General features: G+C 39.1%; 1 protein-coding gene across 6 annotated transcripts in view; it reads left to right on the plus strand.

Moving 5' to 3' along the window:
• LOC126457029 (Ig-like and fibronectin type-III domain-containing protein 1) overlaps nt 1–22,573 on the plus strand; it is a 1,179,953-nt gene that overhangs the window by 1,104,148 nt on the left and 53,232 nt on the right. For all 6 annotated transcript variants that reach the window (XM_050093007.1, XM_050093006.1, XM_050093012.1 and 3 more), the window contains 3 exons: nt 4,829–5,171; nt 9,812–10,139; nt 15,984–16,156. In XM_050093007.1, the coding sequence (XP_049948964.1) occupies nt 4,829–5,171; nt 9,812–10,139; nt 15,984–16,156 (844 nt within the window). The remainder of the gene's footprint in view (nt 1–4,828; nt 5,172–9,811; nt 10,140–15,983; nt 16,157–22,573) is intronic.

Raw genomic sequence — 22,573 nt, forward strand, 5'->3', positions numbered from 1 at the left:
ACATAGGTCAGACTCTCTGGACGGTACATTAAAGATGCTCAGAATACTAGTATCACACAGATAAAGAACAACCAATGAAGTCAGATGTCACAAAGCACTGCATGTCCAAAGGACAAAGAATTAATTATGAATGCTTTAAGTCTTCATAACAGACCACCACATTATCGGATTGCATTTTAAAAGAATCCAGCTACATGATGAACTGACGAATAAACACATCAGTGTTGAAATTAGTAAGGCTTGGGACCTACCCTTGAGCATGATCAAAGTACAGTAGGCTGTTGGTCGATCCTCTAACACCATGCCCACTGAAGAACTGAGACCACACCACCTAGTCATGGCTACTCCAAACCAGCAGTGTCCTGACACCTGCAGCGTCAGCACAGAAATTGACAATCATGACTCTTGTCCAGACCACGCTCTTACCCTTCCACCACATTACCCTTGCTTGCATACTGCAGGCCTGAAGTTGAGAGCAGAAGGAAGGGGGAAGATAAAATGGAGCCCAGTGGAAGCCATTAATTAGTACTGGCTGAAGTCAGCAACAATTCATCTGACTGAAATACTGTACAATTCAGATGATGCATTTGGGTGAATAGCCGAGGACATTTTGAAGTCACTGTGTGCCAGGAAAGCTAAAATCACACAAACATTATTCACAGCAGATTGAGGCAGAAGTCATAAGTGAAACCTGAACTCTTAACTAGGTCAGAAAAAATTGTGTACATGGCCTCCAGGCTGCTAATATAAGGTATTATTCGTAAAAACCTTAAAAAAATAAAGTGTCATCAGACAACAGTATAGCGTGGATCAAAGGAGAATAGTGTAACAGGCTTGATGCAATATTCATTGACCCAAATACATTTTTAAATGATAAATGTTTGAAAAAGATGGCCTTGCACCTCAACAGGGTAGGCACCATAAAGTTCACTAAATTTTGTATACATGTGAAAAATCCTAAAAATCAAGGGAAACTTATACATTCTGATGGTGATGATAAATTCAAGGTGCAGACCAAAAGCCAAAAGTATAAATATTAGGATTGGAACTTAAATAGTGCCAACTATTTATTTACAGCTTGTACAAAATAGATACATGTTTAAAAGTTTCACTGACATTCAAAGTAGTCACCAGCATTGTGTATAACCCGTTGCCAGTGATGTGGAAGTCGTAGGATACTCTTAGCAGTGCCAGTTGTGTTGACAGTTTGAGCAGGGCGGTCTATTGCCCAATGAATTTGTAGCAGTTCTGAAGCGAGTGCCATGAAGTGTTTCCTTCAGTTTAGAAATCGAGTTGAACTTATGAGGGCTTAAGTCAGGGAGGTGCAGTATGTGGTATAGCACTTAGCAGCCCCATCAGTCAAACAAATCAGTAACTGTATGTGCTTGAGCATTGTCCTGCAAAATGATGGTCAGGTCCTGCAGAAAGTGTCATCAGTTCTGTCTCTAAGCTGGTTGTAGGTTGTGTTCCTAAAATGAACAGCTTAGAAACAGAAGCGATGACACTTTCTGCAGGGCCTGACCATCATTTTGCACGACAATGCTCAAGCACATATAGTGCAAACTGTTACTGATTTGTTTGACTGATGGGGCTGCTAAGTGCTATACCACCTACTGCACTCCCATGACTTAAGCCCTCGTAGGTACAACTCGATATCTAAACTGAAGGAAACACTTCACAGCATTCACTTCAGTACTGCTACAAAATTTTTCGAGCAATAGACTGCGACGCTTGAACTGTCAACATAACTGGCACTGCGAAGAGTATCCTATGACTTCCACATCACTGGCAATGGGTTATACACAATGCTGGTGACTACTTTGGAGCTCAGTAAAACTTAGAAACACATATCTATTTTGTACGAGCTGTAAATAAATAGTTGCCACTATTAAAGTTCAAATCCTTGTACAACATACAGGATGCACTTCGAATCATAGTCAAGAACATAAAAGCTCCCCTTGTACACTGGAATTTCAAAGAGTAATAGAAGGACTTATATACCGCAGATATTCTAAAGTTGATTAACTTAAAATTATTTATTTAGAATGTGTAAACATCATAAGTATATGCTTAAATTAACGCTGGTTAATAGACTCTTGTGTTAAAAGTTTTGCTTAGTGTAGAAGTGATGGAGGTTCCTGTACTCTTGATGAAGATCAATAAATTATAAAGTAAGAGACAATTTAAATCGTTGAAATGAAAAAATTTTTTAAAAGCTTTAAATCATCTTCTGCTCAAAATAATGAAGGTAGTATCAGATTAAAGCTATGTGCTGGACCTGGACTAGAACCTGGGGCACTCAATCAGTACAGCACTTGCCTCTGAAAAGCAAAGGCCCTGATCTGGCATACAGTTTTGGTTGCATGCCAGAAAGGTCCAAATCAGTGCACCCTCCACTACAGATTGAAAATTCATTCTTTTGAGAGTTGCCTAGTGAAGTTAAGTGATTTGAACATAGTATGTATAGAAATCTCCAGAATTCCAGTAACAAATAATTTATGAGCTAAATTGCATTGCTTCTCAGAAAACACTGGGAAAGAAAATAAGAAATAAATTGTGACTGCAGCTGACTTTTACTTAAACCTGTTAGTTGAAAGCAGTGAATCTACAAAATTTTGTGATTTAAATCAGTAATCTGGTTTATTTTTAAACACTGAGTTGCACTGATAAATTTATTATGAATAAATGTAAATGCAAATAACTACTGCATATAACTGTGTATTTTTTATTACTTAACTCTGTTTATTGAGCAGAGAAACTAAAATCTGAAGAAATCTGTATTAAAAATTTTCCAGCGAATGTCATACAGGTTATTTCTGCAATAAATTAAGTGTTGTAAGCTGTTGCTGTAGATCACTACAGCTCAAGCATGAGGAACTATGAAAAGGTCTTAAACTATATTTAGGTGTCTTCAATGAATCTTTATCTCTTAAAACTTAATGAAGGTAAACAGTCAACTTACATGGATTAAACTGGGAATAAAAATCTGTGGTGCTAGGGACAGACAGTTTCAAGATGACCTATAAAATCAAAGGAATACCACAATTTTGTTATGTATGTTGAATTTCATAAAGTTGTATTCAGAAAAGTTTATTTATAACTGAAAAACTGACAAACAACAATAACATCTTACAATACAGGTGTAAGACAAAAGCACTATGGTCTGTTCTTAAGTCATATTTAGCAGCCAAAGTAAAAAAAACAAGATATTTGAAATTATACTATAGCTAATCCTATTATATAGTAGATATGACGTCCTACCAGGACAAGACAAATGTCATATAAAGTGTTTGAAAAATGGTTAAAATCTTATTTGCCTTCCAACAAGGAAAAGGCACACTAAATGCCGTAAGTGAATTTACGCAAAATGCATGCTCCACATTAGAAAAGGGTAAAAAGGCCACAGTCACAAGCGTATTCTGTGATCCAATAAAAGCATTAGATGCAATAAATCACTCCTTACTCCTCCATAAATTTCTGGTGTGGGATCAGTGACAGTGCTTTACAGCTCATATTTAACACATAAGAAGCAAAAATCAAACATTATATTAAATTCATGTAATTACCTCTCTGGCAGGAAATCAGGTTTCCCAAGGAGTCTCACAGGGTTTGATATTGGGTCCTATCTGCTCCTGTTCTGTATAAATGACCTTCCACCTATTACTGCTGTTAATTCAGTCATATTTGCGAATAGTGCATCACTTATATTTGAAAGTAAGATGCCCCCAAAAAATCCACAAAGTGCCAAAAATACTACAGAAAAACTTGAATCCCTGTACTGTCAAAATGAACTAAAATGGAATATCAATAAAATCCAGATGATACAATATGAAACTAAGCTGTTACAACAGTCAAACAATGAAAAATCCAGGATAGAATGTAGCAATATTATGAGAAGGAAAGTTGCTCAGGATGGAATGTAACAATCTTATGAGAAGGAAGCAACTTACCTTCTCATAATATTGTTAAGCTGTTACAACAGAGAGACATGAAAATAACATGTAATGATTTGGAGGTCACAGAAGCAAACCATGTAAGGTTTCTAGACCTAAATCTTGACAGAAATTTGAATTGGAAGGTACACATAGACTACTTAGTAAATAAACTAAAAAGCTTAGCATTTGTTAGGTGGACTTTTAATGGTTTCCAAAATACAGTCTTCCAGTGTCACTTTAAGTCAGTCATACATTATGACATTATTTTCTGGGAGAATTCAATAGATGTCATGAGGTTACTAGTGTTGTGCACAGATGTGTAAATGAGTATTAGGCAGCTGTACTACAGCATTATATACAAAATAGTGTAAAACTTTTTAATTCATCTAATAAAAATATTTCATTGTGAATCCTGACAGGTTCCCTGTCCAACAAATCAAATAATTTGAAAACTGTATATAATGAGATGAATAAATCTCATTTCACAGAAGTGAATTAAGAGTTTCTTCAGAAGTAACCACATTTTACTATGTTCAGCATTCATTTTTTTATCTAGGTGTGTTTCTTTATCTTTGAAGTGTAAACTACTTAGCCATTCATTTGTTACATTTTCATGATTTTTATTTTTCCCTTTTCTGCTTATACCCACAGAAGAATTGTCAGTTTCAGAGTACCATTACATGTTTTATAGTGTGCTATAAAACACATATTATACAGATGCAGACAGCTCATACCTGTACTTAATGCTTGCAGTTTTTTGGTACTCAAATAAATGTGGTTTGTTGTAGTGACCAGAGTATAAGGACGCAAGTCACACTTTCACAAATTTGAAATAGATTTATTTTCTAAGAAACAACAGAATATTATCTGTTTGACATTTTCTTGTTCTGCAGGTGCCTGAAATATATGGGAGACTACACAAACTGCCTTCTTCAAGGGTATGGTGTACTTCCAAGTGCCCCACAGAGAGTATATATCTCCAACATTGCAACAGAGTATGCTATTATTCACTGGGATCCACCTAAGATTTTGGGCGAAACGGTTCTCTTTTACAATGTTAAGTACAGGAGGATGGCAGTCTACGACAATGAATACCACACAGTGTCCAATGTGCATCCACCTTTTATTCTTGAAAACCTGCATAGTGATTCAGATTATGAAGTATTTGTTGAAGCAGCTAACGCACATGGTGTTGGGCAACCTTCCGCAAGAATTGTCTTTAGAACAGACAGTCAGGTAAGAATAACATATAATACTTCAAATGTGCTAAAAAAAGACTGCTTTTTATGCATTTTTAAAAAATACATTTCTGCATTTATTCTTATTGTGTCCAATTGTTATTGGTCAGGTTTCCAGCTGAGCCTGTTTGATGTCCAACATTTTCCTTGTAAGATATTCCTGATGTCCAGTTTCATGCATGATTCCATTTTCCTACTTAATTTTTGGCTCTGAGCACTATGGGACTCAACATCTTAGGTCATAAGTCCCCTAGAACTTAGAACTACTTAAACCTAACTAACCTAAGGACATCACACACACCCATGCCCGAGGCAGGATTCGAACCTGCGACCGTAGCAGTCCCGCGGTTCCGGACTGCAGCGCCAGAGCCGCTAGACCACCGCGGCCGGCTACTTAATTTTTCAATGGATTCCAGTAACCATATTATTCCCCACATTGTTGGATACAAAATCCTTTTTTTCAATATGATCTCTGTTTAGTGCAACGGCCTTACACAACCTTATTGGGAGGACCTGTATGACTGCATTGTACTGCTGTACTGATTGAGATCAGAGCCAATGTTTTGCTGCATCAATTACTTCCCCATCATCCAAGTACTGCTTCCCAGGGAGTGCATCCTTTATTGGGTCAAACAGATGGAGGTCAAAAGGTGTGAGATTTGGGCAGTAGGAAGGATGAGGAAGAACTGCCCAGTGAAGTTTTATGAGCTCCTATTGAGTGTGCAGACTTATGTGAAGCCCTGCATTTCATGAAGAAAGAGAAGTTCATTTACATTTTCTGTGCAATGAATATGCTACAGTTGTTTCTTCAGATTCCTGATGGCAGTACAATACAATTCAGAGTTGATCGTGGCACCATGAGGGAGGACATCAAACAGAATAATGCCTCACACAACAAATCACCATGCTTTTGTTGCCTGCCAGATCTCCATAGATATTCTGGAAGCACTTATGAAAATTTATGATGCTCTGGTTTTCTGCCAAAAAACTCAATAACATCTCTCCACCTAGAATACACCTCGACTATAGACAGCATTTTGAAGGCTACGTAAACTGCTGCCACCTATTGGAACTTCATGAAAGTAAAGGGGATGTAGCAGGAACATTCCATGACGTCTTAAAAAATTTCAACCAAAACTGGCCAAGGGAGAAATGTGCTGCATTACTTGCTGAAAGCCCCTTGTATATCCAAGACAGTTGCTTGCAGTTCCTCACAGGGATGACTGTCTCACTTGTTAAAATACTGTGCACATAAAAGTACTGTTGAATATTCTGTACACCTGGAAATGCACCTTTTGTCTATATTATGTCTGACAAATGGCATTAGAGTCATGCATTTATTGTACTGCCCTTATTTTACAGATATCGGCACTTTGACATTAGAAGTGCTGGTGGCTGGCCTTTAAAAAAAAATAAGAAAAAAAAACAGATAATTGGGAAAGATGAGAAAGATATTGAAGAACTTTATGCCTGAATACCTCTTACTTAACAAGGAGCAAAAATTGAATGTCATATATTTTTAGTATGTGACTGTTCTCTAGACTTAATTTGAGATAGATAAGAATTGATATAATTCAGGCTTTTCCTGTGTATTAGTTTAATTAACAAAGCTTAGTTACCATGTTGTATAATTCTGCAATGTCAGCACTATTTTTCCACAAAGCAGCTGCTTGAAAAAGGTAGATGGGGAGATGAGTACAGCAAGTAGGATGGATGCTCATGTAGTCTTCAATGCACTTACATGTAATGAGCAGTCAGGAATTACGGACACATTGTAGTATACAGAAGTGCTGTCAAGAAATAATTAGAAGCAGTGTATGAAGAACCTCTTACTAGATAAGCAACTGAAAACTTCCGTGCAGGCACTTCACTATTGTGTTAACTTCTTTATGTGGCTTCGCCAGGTATCATGGTGTGTGACACCAGCTGCAAAAGAACTGTAACTGCTTCCTTCATTAGGATTTGATGACTGAAACAGTGAGGGTTGAAACCTTTACTGAGTTGCTGGCATATCATTTGTTAGTGAACTACTGTATAATGTGAAAGCAAAGTGAAAAGTTCTCAGTCTGGCATTTAAAGACTGTTTTTGTTCTGTTTGAAAAGGTATATTTTAGCCCCAGTAACTTTTTAAGTCAAAGCCCACGTCCCAGTGCTTTTCCAATAAGAGGACGCTATCTCTGGGGTGCAATTCTGGAATGTAAGCAGTTTATCCATTTTCAGTTGTCATAACATTTCCACTGGACTTGAAGCATTTTTTGGCCACAGATTTCATAAAATTTGGTAATACACATAAGTCAGAAGGTGCTCAATCTGATTTAAAAATACCACCCAAAATCCTACACTGCACTGGGTTTCCTCTATGTTTGCAGCAATGGACTTTCTCCATGTGGAGCATCTTTTTGAAAAGTATGGCCACATTGGATTCAGTGCCCATTACTTAATTTTGAAAGTGAAGAAGTTTTTTTTATAAACTTGGACCAATCTTGGATTAATTTCCATTAACAATAAGTCATACAAAAGAAACTAATAAATGCCAGAATGGTATTCCAGGAAGTAAAACATACACAATAGACTAGTTTAAAAAACCGTGTAAACAAAACTGTTCTTCAGATCAACAATAATAGGAGAAGTATTGATTCCTATTCACCATAAAGATGACCTGTTGAGTTACAGAGAGGCACAGCAAAAAAGACTCTTACACATTATAGCTTTTGGTCAAAGCCTTCTTCAGCAAAGAAAACATGCACATATTCACACAAGCAAGCACATCTTATGCACTCATGAGCACTACCATCGGCAGCTTCGACTCTAACGCTTTCCAGCCGGTGATAGCAGTCGTGTGCATGAACTGTTCTTTCTTGTGTGCAGGGGTGGTGTCAAGACTGGGGGGGGGGGGGCTATGGGGGTGTATCCCCCCCCCAATGGAGTATCATATTACACTGGATAAAATGACTTCAGAAAAAGCAAATATATTATTCCTACAGATTCAATCTTTTTTTCATAATTATGTAGCAATATAGGTTGCAATATATTTCAAACACATTTTAATAAAAGAATAAGAGTAGCAAATAGCTTACTATCGAAACCAATAAATATTATTTAACTTAAACTTGGCGTCTTATTATCTATTGATACACAGTTTTTACCCTGAACTCCAAAACAGTTACCAAAAACTACTTTAAGCAACACCAAATTTTACCAGTTTGTTGGTGGAGGACCCCTACACTCCTTTTGTTAAGTGATATTCCATTTCCCCAAACCCCCTTCCCCCCTCATTAGCCACCCCCTTGACCAACTTCTAGAATCGCCCCTGCTTTCTGCTTTTTGTGTGTGTGTGTTTTCTTTCCAGAAGAAGGCTTTGGCTGAAAGCTATAATGTGTAGCAGTCTGTTCATTGTGCTTGTCTGCAACTCGAGTCATCTTTACGGAGACTGGCTATCTATCATTTTCCTAATGTTGTTGAGAATCTGACCTGGAGTTACTTTTCTTCAGATCACGTTGACTGCTTACTTATTACACAACATGTACAAAAAAACAAAATTTTATTGAAATCAACGTTTCCTTTGTACCAGGCTGATAACATTTCACCTCATCCTCATAAGATATCCAATAGCGTAAATACTTCATAACACAGGCATAGGGGGGGGGGGGGGGGGGGGGAAGAGAGACTGAACAGAGGATCTTCTTCTTTGTCTTCTTACACTGGGTGTTTGTTGTTTTCTGAGGAAGTGCTCATCTGTCCCAGCTTTTCCAGCTTACTCAACATATCTTCAATGTCAGCATTCACTTTAGTGTTTGAATTCACTGTGGCATTATCCATTACAGCATGACTTTCCAAATCAGTATGAAATTTCATACTGTATTCATTTCCTGAGTTATTACAGAGTGTAGTAAATCCCTTCATTTTAAGAGGATCAAGAATGTGGTTTAAATTGCGTATACTGTGGGTTCTCCCAGTTCTTCTGATGAGATCTAAGAAATGCTATTTTCGTGAAGTTTTTGATTCTTTTCCAAATAAGAAGCCAAATATAGTTATAAAGTGTTTAAGATTCCCAGCAAGGCTGCCACAATCTAATATCTTATGTGCTCTTTGAAACGTGTCTCTGTAATATATCATTGCCCAGTGCAGATGGTTACAGCTCAAGACAGAAAAGTACAAATGAATGTGAGAAAATGATAACACTCATTATACTGGAATATTTAAATTAATTTTTTTCCCATTAAGACATCCATTAATGTGATTTACTGTATTTGAAAAGAGAGTTTCTTTACTGAAAATCTCACTGATTTCACTGAAATACATTGAATCGGCCAATATTTACTCTTGGAACATTTAACTGAAATCATTAATGGTTTCAGACAGCAGAGTTTTATAGTTTTTCCTTACTTTCATTTCCCTCCTTGTTTTTCCTCATAATGGAGAAAAAACCAAATGAGAATAATGGTGGCAAGATTTCAATGAATAAGCTGTAGGGCCTATAACCAGTGAAAATTTCAATGAAATATGAAAAATATTAATCTAGCAGTTCATTTCACATAGTTTATATAATAACCTATATAAATAATGTAGACTGTGATTGCTAATTATGACAGACAAGTCTATAGTTCATTTCACATATATTAATTAAATTTATTTTAGGTGATTGAAGATAAAATTGAGGCATCTACTTTCTACAATGTGACAGCCTGTTGCGTAGCAGCTAACTTGAGTGAGAGCTGTTTGCCACTCTGCTCATATGATGCCAGTATGTCAGATGTCAGAGCACTGGCAGGAGTGTGTGGATCAGAACTCCACAAACTGTTGCGTTGTGGTGCTGGTGGACGCAATCATGGAACCTGCTGTATGCGTCGCGGCGTACCACCTGTTTGCCTTCCGCTGTGTGCTGGAGTTGTTGCAGATTCTCTTATAATTACTGCCACTTCCTGTATACCATACATTGGGAACATTGTTCAGTGCTTTGAGGAAGGTTTGTAAAACATGTCAAATCACTATGTTTGTATGTAGTCATCTACTTTTTATGTGTGGTATTTTTGCATCAGACATCATAAAAATTCTTGTAGCATAACTTCCTTTCCACAATATATCTGGAAAAGTGAAAAAAATACATGGTGCAAATACAGTCACTACATATTAAGGAGAGTGTGCCTGTGTAATGGTAAATTTATTCTGTTGTAAGGATTGATTATTTCTAGCAATCACAAGTGCTATGATCATAGGAGGCAGTATGATATTGTAAATTTATTATTGTGTATAGCCTCAGGAAGGTCCACTTCACTGAGTGAAGAAGCTCTGTCAATAGATGCTGCAGCAATTGCGATAACACACAGTGTAGGAGTAAATTTTCAAAACACTAAAGAATTTCAGAAACTTCTGATAATAGCAAATGATACCAGAAAACAGTCACAGTAAAGGTCTGAAATTCTCAGTAGTGAAATAAAGGCTTACAATACACTTGATTAAAAACTATGTCAGTGATTACAAACATATGAAGTATGGGACAACAGAATGCACAGAAATCATATGTTTCAGGATCTCACTTTTGATATTAGTGTCATTACATACCCCATCTGCTATTTCTGTCAAACAATTTTTTTCTATTATATTTAGTACAGTCCATGTACTTATTTCAGTTTTCAAACAGCTAGAGACAACTTCTTCTATCAAATTATCCCACAATGAGCATCACACAAAAAATGATGAGCTCTCACATCAAGAGTGTAATAAGTGAGACAACAAAAAGAACTTTGAGCCCTACTGTTACAATAGGGAAGAAGTTCAACATTGAGTGCATTATTATTTTTGATAGATAAATTATTCAAGCTTCTACAAGGATGGTTTGAAAAGTTCTTGGAACTGAACAGAAAAAAAACATACTTAAATCACTGAAACTTTTTTTATTTTTCAATGAGTCTCCTTGTAGATTAATGCACTTGGCACAACGATGTTACAGTGCCTTGATCCCATATTGAAAATGAATGTCCTCCAGGCCTGAAAAATAGTTTTCAACTCCGGCTATCAATTCTTTGTTTGATGTGAATCTTGTCCACCAAGAAAAAATTTCCGTTTTGGGAAGAGACGGAAGTCTGATGGAGTCATATCAGGTGAATAAGGTGGGTGTGCCAACAATTCATACCTTAGTTCGTGTAATTTTGCCATGGTGACAGCACATGTGTGCGGGCGCTCGTCAAGAGTCGCAGCACCCATCTCGCAAGTAATTTTTTCAATTCTAATTCTTCAGTTAAAATGTGATATAGCCTTTCAGATGACATCTGGCAAGCATGAGCAATTTCATGCACTTTCAATCGGTGATCCTCCATGACCATTTTGTGCACTTTTGGAATGATTTCTGGATTAGTGACACATCTTGGCCGACCACTGGGTGGATCATCATAAAGCTCTCCCAACCAAATTTAAATTCATTTGTCCACTTGGAAACAGTTGAATATGAAGGAGCAGAGTCCTACAGTGTATTCTGGAAATCAGCATGAATATCCTTTGCTTTCATACCTTTCTTTACAAAGTACTTAATCACTGCTCGAATCTTCGCAGTTGACTTGGTGGGAACAACAACAGAACCACATCACCACCACAGCTCTCTTCCAAGAGCACTGATGTGGCACACATTTACAGGCAACAGTCCAATGAATATCATGTGAACAACTCATTGTGCTAGTGCTGACCTCTCATGGTGATTCCGAGAACTTTTCAAACCCCCCTCGTGGTATTGTCATTGTGAACTGCTCATTTCTTCATAAATTCACTCTTGCTATTAACTACAAACACTATTAGGGAGTAATTCTATTGATACTTAACTGTAAATCCTTGAAAAGGTCTCATCAGATGAAAAGGACTCATCGGATAGTGGTTCCATCAACAAAATGACAAAAACTTCACATCTTCCACACTGCATCCTAAAAATGGTACACGCAAAGATACTTTCAAGATAAGGCACCGATAAGTAAATAAATTATGAGTTTTTCCCTTCCCTAATATTCTGTATGCTGAGCCAAAACTCATATCTGGACAGCTGTAATTTGTGTGTGGCACTCTGTCAGTTACAGAGCACTGAAATCAAATGACAGGTGTTCAGATTTGAGTCTGGTCTGGCAAATAGCTTCCAGTTGCCAGACTTCATAATGACTATGAATGTTCATGAATAGACACAATTTGTAGTTGAAATACTGGAAATGCTGCATTTTATATTTCTTATAGTCATTAGGTCTGCTTTTAGAAAACATTTTTATTGTCCCTTGAAAAAGTAATAAACTTAAGAAAATTGTTACTATGTTAGTATACACTCATGTGATCTCACAGGCTGTATTTAATATAGTAAGTTGCTACCTTGGCAGAAAGGGGTGGGTGGCAAGGTGCCCATAACTCCCCACCCCCGTCAGCTCTCAAGGAAAGGAAAAAATAAAGTGCATTCTAGTGTTTCTATTTCAGGAAAATGATTGAAAAGTTGATATTATGCAGGTATTTAATGGGGTCAGAAATGGACCTTTTTAATGATAACTTGCCAAAATATTAAAAATACTCCATGCTCCACAGATCTTGCACCCCCTCCCCCCTGTACAAACTATCATATTGCTGCTGTTGGCAGGGGGAGGGGGAGGGGACTGATGCTTACTCAGTTATTTTAAATACTGGGTTGTTATAATTAAACTTTACCTATTTAACACATTACGACACAGAAACTAATTACCGTATGAGTACCAGACTTGGTAGCATTAAGGTCAAGGACGTGGGGAAGAGAAATAATCAGACCCAATCCAATTGTAACAATTTTAATGCGCTACTATGGTACAACATACCATAACATACTGGTACCATTACTGCTACAAAAGAGTCTCAATACGGTGCCCATCAGTGTCCAGAAGAGTCTGAAAGTGCAAGATTGCACTCTGCACAGCAGAACGAAGCATGTCCATAGGTATGCTGGCTACTTCTCTTGATATGCTGCACTTAAGATCAGCACATGTGTGTACGTTCCACTAGTAAACCCTGTCCTTCAGGTAGCCCCACAAACAGAAATCACAGGGACTGAGATCAGGTGATGGTCCTCGCCAAGCATTTGGAAATGATTGGCTGATAATTCGGTCATTTCCAGACGTGTTTCAGAGAAGCAGGTGAACTACACCAGTAATGAAAACAGTTGATTTCAATGTGCCTCTCTCAAGTAGGGCGGGTGACATGCTGGTGAAGCATATCGCAGTAACATTGGACAGTCACATTGCACGTCCTTTCTTCAACAGGCCAACGATGAATATAGCCATGAAGCCTCACCATATGGTGACACATACACCAAGCAGAGGAACTTCATGTGTAGTGACTGGAGGTGAAGATCCCCACACTCAGCAATTCTGTGTGTTCACCTCACCCATCAGAGAAAATTGAGCTTCATCATCGTCTACCCATAGGATGGCCCAGGGCCAGCCCTCATCGACTTCAATCCTTGCGAGAAAGTGGAAAGTGAAGTCAACATGTTGTTGCACATCCTGTGATGCAAGCAGCTATGTAATATGAATCTTGTATGGATACCATTTGAGAATGGTTTGAAACACGTTCTGTACAGTGGACCACAGGATGTTCAACTGTCGTGACACAGCACGCGCACTGCCTGATGATCAAGTATTGCATGCAGTGTTGTCTGCCATAACAATAGTGATTTCATTAACCACCTGTGGTGCAACCAGTCAGCAGCCTCTTCCTGGAGTGATGCCCTTTCTAAGTTGATTCAGGCGGAGAAAGAGGACCCATCCAGAATTCTTTCAGCCAGTGATATTCTCAAAGTGCAGCTGCAGCATTACTGTTACTTTGATAATAGAGCTTCACCAATAATGCCCTGCTCCTTTTGTCCAAGCTCGTGTTGACATATCAACAAGTGCACTGCGACTGGTCAAGTGTGTGTGACTATGAATCACAATGACTGAACACAGCACCTGGTGGCCGTAGATGGAACTGGACAGTGACACTGTGATACATGAGAATCATTCACCCCATACTCTGGACATTAACACTGCCAAGTTTGGTACTCATACGGTAATTAGTTTCTATGTTATAATGTGTTAAATAGGGAAAGTTTACTTATAACCACCCAGTATCTAACAATGGAAAATTCAGTATGGAGCAGTAACAATATTGGGAAAAGGATTGCTACTCACCATATAAAGGAGGTGCTGAGTTGCAGACAGGCAGAACAAAAAGACTACTAAACGTGTAAGCCTTCAGACAGAAGACCTTCTTCTGAAAAAGACAACATGGATAAACACATTAACACACACGTAGCTCACACACACAATGACTGTTTCTGGCTGCAGACTGCAAGCAACTACGCATGATGGGAGAAGCGATCTGAGTGGTGGGGGAAAGGAGGAGGCTGAGATGGGGAAGGGGAGAGAGAGAGCATGGTATGGGTGGGGGACAGTAAAGTGCTGTTTGTAGGAGCATAATGGAGCATAGTGTAGGGACAAGTTGGAAAGAGGACAGGGCAGCCAGGTGGAAGGGGAGAGGGGGGAGGGTAGCAGGAGAGGAAAGAAGTAGAAAGACTGTGGGTGTGCTTGTGGAATAGAAGGTTGTGTAGTGCTGGAGCTGGAGTACAGAAGGAGATACGTAAGTAAGGACAAAGGCTAGAGGAACATTGGATAGAATGCAGGGAGAGTTTGCATCCATGCAATTCATAAAAGCTGGTGTTGGTAGGAAGGAACCAGATGGCACAGGCTGTGAAGCAGACATTAAGATTAAGAAGTTGTGATGGGCACCATGCTTGGCACCTGGGTGATCTAGTTGTTCCTAGGCCACAGTGTTTTTTTTTTTGGGGGGGGGGGGGGTCATTCATGTGGACAGACAGCTTGTTGGATGACATGGCCATGTACAATGAACCACAGGGGTTGTGGCTTAGCTTGTAGATAACATGACTGGTTTCATAGGTAGTTCTGCCTTTGATGGGATAGGTGGTGCCTGTGACGGGTCTGGAGTAGGTGGCACTAGGAGGATGTATGGGACAGGTCTTGCATCCAGCTCTATTACAGGGATATGAGCCATGATGCAAGGGTTTGGAAGCAGGGCTTGTGTAGGAATGGATGATGATATTGTGTGGGTTCTGTGGGCAGCGGAATACCACTGTGGGTGGTATGGTGAGGATAGCAGGTAGGACATCCCTCATTTCAGGACATGAGTGGTACTGAGTCATGAGGGGAAGGCTCCTCTTGATCTGGACAGTGAGGTGGTGGGTGAGCGGAGACATAAGGCACAGGAGATCTGCACCCACAAAGAGCACTTTTCTGTCCCCCACCCATACTCTGCTCTCCCTCTCTCTCCCCACTCCAGCCTCCTCTTTACCATCCCTACCCAGACTGCTTCTCCTATCATGCGCACACAGTTGCTCACAGTCTGGCCTGGGCAGCCAGAGATAGTGGTCATGTGTGTGTGAGTTGCATTTCTGTGAATGTATGTGTGTGTGTATGTTGTCTATTTCAGAAGAAGCCGTTCTGGCCGAAAGCTTATGTGTTTAATAGTCTTTTTGTTGTGCCTGTTTGTGAGTCAACATCTCCAGTATATGGTGAGTAGCACACTATCCTTATCAAATATTGTCAATTGTAAATGTCTGTTGTCTGTTTCATATTAGTTGAATATCTGAATGAATTCTCTTATGTTTATTAATGAATAACAGTGTCTGTGTCTTCATTTGTAGCAATAGAGGACTGTTGAACAGCTAACAGGACTGAGTGGTCTTCTTTACTCCTAAATTATTTACAAACCTCAAAACTGAAAAAAATCACAGAAACACTACATAACAGCCCTTTTATTTCAGGAACTGGACTGCTACCTGGCCCTATTAATGAACTACATGCAACTGTTGTCACTGACAACAGCATAACATTGGAGTGGGAGCCTCCAAGTAACAGCACAGTTACAGGATATATTGTTCACTACCAGAAAGTGGACAACACCTCGATGCACGAAACAGTGCTAAAGCTTGACAATGTAAGACATTAATCCTGACATCTTCAATTAATTATCTGTTAAAATATCTGTGTCCCACCTTAAATTGTAATACCATGTGTGTTTCCACCTCCATGGTAAATACCTAGATAGAAAACAACAATTAGGAGAGTTGTCAGACATAAGGCAGAAAAAGAGAAGCCCACAACTAAAGAACATAATTTGCACTTGATAATTTATTGGTTTTTTTCCCCCCAGAAAGCCCACCTTTCTGCCATTTTGTAATAACAGCTGATTGAAAAACATAGATTAATTAATTAGGGTATGCTGCAACTGTATTGCATTATTTAACATCAAAATAATCATGGACTTCAGTTAAGTAGCCATAGATCAACAGTTTTACAGTGGCTGATAAGAAAGTTGGGGATTTGTCAACATTAAACAAGAAAACTCTGATTCAAAGGCACAGCTACAAAACAAAATGTATGGCTTGTTATTGCTCACTCTTTAATGAATAATGGAAGAGCAGTGCCTGATATAACTGCTATAAAATGTGGACTTCTGTCAGTAGTCATCAAAGGAAAAATAGACCAAACAGAGCATAAATACTGAGTAAGACCTAATAAAATTCTGAAATTTTAATCAGGAGCAGTCCTGATATCACATGCTATGCACATGAAGGGTATTTTCTGTGAGACTTATTTAATCAGGTAAACATCCACAGCTGAGGAACACATTTATAGAATAACAACCCATTGCAGTTGCTAGTAAATTAAGGAAAAAATTACTAGCAACTGAAGTGGATTTTTATTCTATAAATATTCTATGAGACTTCACTAGAATCAAAGAAATATTTGCTTGCATGAGTTCTGGATGTCAGTTGTTATGACTCTGTATGCAATAACATAGTATGTAGGTATGATATTTGCAGTTTCCTGATGCTCAACTGAATAGCTCTTGTACGTGTACCAAAAAGCAAGGTACCAAATACCTGGAGAAGTTTGATGTCAGAATATCTATGACAGTGGATAACCACAAATGAAAATTTTAGAAACAGTTTAGTTAAATAAAACTGTGGGAAATACAAGTTGGAATAATGTTAGTTAGAAATCAAATTCACAACAGTACTGGTTTGGATTTATCACTGCTGACAGAGTTGAACATTTGAATTGGATTTTGTATCTGTAGCATGGAAATGATTAACTTCCAAAAACATTTTACATGAAGCAGCACCTACTCTGTCCCAGAATTCTGCAGAAAAAAATCTGCATCATTTTGCATCATCTTCTTTAGCTGTTACATCATCCTTGGCATGCTGCATTGTTCTTCAGTGGATACTAGAGCAAGGAACAGATGCTGTTAATGAACAGAGGGTTCATATATTAATTTATTCTACATAAATTATCAGATAGTAAAAATATAATGTAATTGTATAGATAAAATAATCCACTCAAAAAGTGGCAGCAGAACACATACTTAAAAAAAGGTAATATTTATGCAGGCATTCGGAGCCAATGGCTTCTTCCTCCAACAAAAGAGGAAGGGAAAACACTGGAAAGGTTTTGGAAAAGTGGCAGATATCTGAAAAGTCACCCAGAACCATGGGTCAGGGGAGACTTACTGGACAGGGTGAGAAGGAAATACTGATTGTTGGGTACTGCACTGGATGAGATTTGAAAATCTGAGAGCTTAAAGGTGGACGCAGGGTAATATGCAAGACAGAGATTATACTGAAACATTGTACACAAGTTAATAAGGGTGAAAAGCTAAGTGCATTATATGTAAGAGGTGGGGGGGGGGGGGGATGGTGAAAAATAAACACGTCAGAAAATGAAGATGTATAAAACTAAAATGGAGTGAATAAAGTAGTAATTAATATGAAGAAATGCCAAGACTCAGAAATTAATCTAAATTAAGGCCAGGTGGCTGGTGAGAACCAAGGACATGTTGTAATGCTAGTTCCCACCCATGAAGTTCTGAGAAACTGATGTCTGAAGGAAGAATCCAGGTGGCATGTGTGGTGAAACAGGCACCGAGGTTATGACTGTCAAGCCATAGAGCATGCTCTGCAACACAGTGTTGTGTGTTGTCAGTATACCCCCCCTGCCTATGCCCACTCATCCTAACCGATAATCTGGTGGTAGTCGTACTGATGTAAAAGGACCAACAGTGTTTCCATAAGAGCTGGTATATGATGTGTGTCATTTCACAGGTGGCTCTCCCTTTGATGTTGCCAGTTACAGGGTTGTGATGTATGGTGGTAGGAGGCTGCATAGTGCAAGTCTTGCAGCGGGGACAATCAAACGCTTAGGAACCATAGGATAGGGAGATGGGTGCAAAAGAAGCATAGTGTCTGACAAGGACATGGTGGAAATTTGAGGGCAATGAGAAGCTGTTCTAGATGTGGTGGACAAAATCTCAGACACCATGGATCTCATTCCATGTATGATTTTAGGAAATCATGGCCTTATTGAAGTAGTTGATTAATATACTCCAGACCAGGATAATACTGCGTGACAAGAGGTGTGCTCCATAGTGGTTCTTTGGAGAGATGAGCAGTATCGCCGGCCGGGGTGGCCGAGCGGTTCTAGGCACTACAGTCTGGAACCGCGCGACCGCTGCGGTCGCAGGTTCGAATCCTGCCTCAGGCATGGATGTGTGTGATGTCCTTAGGTTAGTTAGGTTTAAGTAGTTCTAAGTTCTAGGGGACTGATGACCTCAGATGTTAAGTCCCATAGTGCTCAGAGCCATTTGAACCATTTGAGCAGTATCAGGATTGAGTGTGGTGGCTTGGGAAATCTGCTTTTGAACTAGGCTGGTGGGTTAATTACATCCAGTGAAAGCTGAGGTGAGAATGGTGGTTTGTTGCTGTGAAGAATCTGCATCCAAACAAATACATTTGCCTCAAATGCCAAGGCTGTATCTGAGGCAGGGAATGTTTGACATGGAAAGGATGGCAACTGTCAAAATGTAAGTGCTGTTGTTTGTTAGTAAGTTTAATGTGGACGGAAGTGTGGAGCTGGCCTTTGATAAGGATGATATCAACATGAGGAAAGGGGCATGGGATTTGGAATAGGACCATGTGAAATTTAATTGGGAGAAGGTATTTAGAGATTCCAGGAATTTTAACATGTTAGCCTTGCTGTGAGTCCACATGGCAAAGACATCATCAATATATCTAAATGAAACCACCAAACCAGGGGTTGAAGACATGTGTTCCAGGAAGACCCCCACACAGCAACCCATGAGAAGGTTCACAAAAGAATGAGCCATCCTGGTTCCTATGGTCATACTCCTGATCTGTTTTTATGTCTGACCCTCAAAGGTGAAGCAGATGTTGGTAAGTATAGAGTTGATCAACATGAGGAAGAAGGATGTCATAGGTTTGGAATCAGGTCAGTGCTGACTGAGGAGATGCTCAGCAGCCAACAAACTATGGACATAGGGGATGTTGAAATAGAGGGAGGTGGCATCAATGGTGATGAACAAGGTGTCTGGTGGAAGTGGGACGGGCATGAATTTCAGACAATCTAGGAAATGGTTTGTGTCTTTAAGATAAGGGTAAAGACTTCCACTATGGATTGCAGGTACTGCTCAGCTAATACAGCTACATGTTCGGTGGGTGCTTTGAAGCTGGCAACTATAGGATGGCCAGGATGATTGGGTTTATAGATCTAAGGAAGAAGGTAAAAGGTGGGGGTGCATAGTTTGTTTGGGTTAAGAAGGTCTAGACCGAGGTGTTAGTCCTTGTGAGGGGCCTGAGGTTTTGAGGAGGAACTGCAGGTCAGTTTGAAACACAGGGATTGGATCTTGATGGCAGATGCTGTATGTAGAGGTGTCAGGCAGCTGGCACAGACCTTCACTTAAGTACTCCTTTCGGTCAAGTACCACAGTGGTAGATCCTTTGTGTGCAGGGAGAATTATGATGGAGTCATCAACTTTTATGGAATTCACAGCTTGGTGTTCTGCAGAGGACAGGTTAGGATCATGTTGTAGGTACCTGAGGAAGGGTTGTCAAACAATGCTAGATCTGAGGAAAGGCTTGTATAGGATGATTTTGAGATAGTGGTGATGGATCATGTTGGGATAATGGTCAGAACTGTTCAAGACAGGGTTCAGTGTCAGGTTTGCTGTTGGAAAAGTTTTGAGTTTGGATTGCAAATTATTTACAGTTGACATTACATGTGAAGGAAGGTAGGTCCTTCACCAAAGCAGCATGAACAAATACAGGTTTAGGACTGAAGTGAGACCCTTGGATAATATAGATAATTCAGGAGGGGACAGTGCTTTAGACAAGAGATTGAGAACACTGTCTTGTGTGACTGGTTCCTGTGATTTTGAGTTATTATTGGTCTGGGTGGTGAAGGCCATTGGATGTTAAGGAGGTTGGCCAAGCTCAGTCTGTAGGAGATGAGTGGTGGTTGATTGTGTGGATGTTTAGGGAGCTGTGGAGGAACAGGAAGGGAAACACCATTTTTGAGGTAGTTTAGGAGAAGGTGGGATAACTTTTTTGAGGTGAGGTCTGGCATGTTGTTGCACTCTGAAGTTGGCTCGGCAGATGATACCATCCAAAGAAACATGAAAGACAGATAACTGCAGGATTTTGTAGAAGCAGAGAAGTCTGGTGGAGTGGAAATTGGCAGATGGGTCACAGATTAGTCAGGAAGGGTAAGCGATTTCTATATTTGAAACTGATAAAGAACCTGGTGTGGAGTAGGATTACATTTAGAAACCGGGACTTTCAATGTTAGGCCTTTGGGACTAAATCCAAGGGACAAGCAGGTTTCATGAAATAGAATGTGGGATCTTAGTTTTTATATTGCAAAAGCATGTTTTTGAAAATAACAGATGTAATATGTGATAAGATTCATTGCAATGTGGACTTATGGTGAGGCTGACCTGTTAAAATTCCTGGAATCTCTAAATACCTTCTCCCAATTAAATTTCACATGGTCCTATTCTAAATGCCATCCCCCTTTCCTTGATGTTGATCTCATCCTCACTGAAGGTCAGCTACACACTTCTGTCCACATTAAACCTACTAACAGACACCGGTACTTAAATTTCGATGGCTGCCGTCCTTTTCATGTCAAGTGTTCCCTCAGAAACAGCTTTGGCATTCAAAGCAAACACATTAGTTTGGATGCAGACTCTTTACACCACCATTCTCACCTCAGCCTTCACTGGATGTAATTACACCACCAGCCTAGTTAAAAGGAGATTTCCTGGGCCATCACATCCAATCCTGGTACTGCTGAGCCCTCTGAAAAATAACTTCGGAGTACGCCACTTGTAACTCAGTATCATTCTGGTCTGGAATGTATTAATCAACTAGTTTGACAAGGGCATGACTTTCTAAAATCACCCCTGGAATGAGATCCATTGTGTCTGAGATTTTGCCCACCACATCTAGAACAGCTTTTTGTTGCTCTCCCTATCTCCTGTCCCACAGTAAGCTTCTTCTGCAAAAATCTCCCTATCCTATGGCTCATATCCCTGTGACTGTCCCTACTGCAAGGATTGCACTATGCACTGACCTACCACCATCTATCCCAGTCCTGTAACTGGCAAGACATTTACTATAAAAGGGAGGGCCACTCGTGGGATGACACATGTCATACACCAGCTGTTAAGGAAAGACTGTTGGGCCTTTTACATCAGCATGACTACCACCAAATTACCAGTTTTGATGAATGGGCATAGGCAGAGGGTCTATACTGGCAGCACACAGTACTGTGTTGGAGAGCATGCTCTACAACATAACAGTCATGACTTCAGTGACTGTTTCACCACACATGCCATCTGGATTCTTCCTCCAGACACTAGCTTCACAGATCTTCACAGGTGGGAATTAGTGCTACAACATGTTCTTGGTTCTTGCCACACACTTGGCTTTAATTCATGTTAATTTCTGAGTGTCAACATTTCTTCACAATAATTACTACTTTCTTCACTCCATTTTAGTTTTGTACATCTTTCATTTTCTGACCTATCTATTTTTCGCCATCCCCCTCCCACCTCTCTTACATACAATGCATTTATTTACTAACTCATGAATGATATTTTAGCAGTATTGAATTTGTATTATATTTTACTGATCCAAGTAACCATAATATTGTAAAATTTGCACATATGATATTGGACAAGTCAGCATACATTTTTGCAAGTAATTTTTACAATTATGTCGTTACAATTTTAATTGTTTCATGAAAGTTTGCTCAATATTACAAGAAGGTAATAGACATTACATTGTACTTTCAGTTGTTCATGCTTGAAGGCAACATACACTATAATTACGCCTGAGTGATCAGTTATTAAGAACTTTGTTACATTTATTATATTTTTCAAAAAAATTATTTATTATGTAAAAGTTTCACTGCAAACGATTTTTTTTAATTTATATGTGAAAACTCTTGAAATCTGTGTTTTTTTTAATTTCAGCTGGTAGATTACTATAAA

This window comes from Schistocerca serialis, chromosome 2 (genome assembly GCF_023864345.2).
Source record: "Schistocerca serialis cubense isolate TAMUIC-IGC-003099 chromosome 2, iqSchSeri2.2, whole genome shotgun sequence".
NCBI classification, from domain to species: domain Eukaryota; kingdom Metazoa; phylum Arthropoda; class Insecta; order Orthoptera; family Acrididae; genus Schistocerca; species Schistocerca serialis.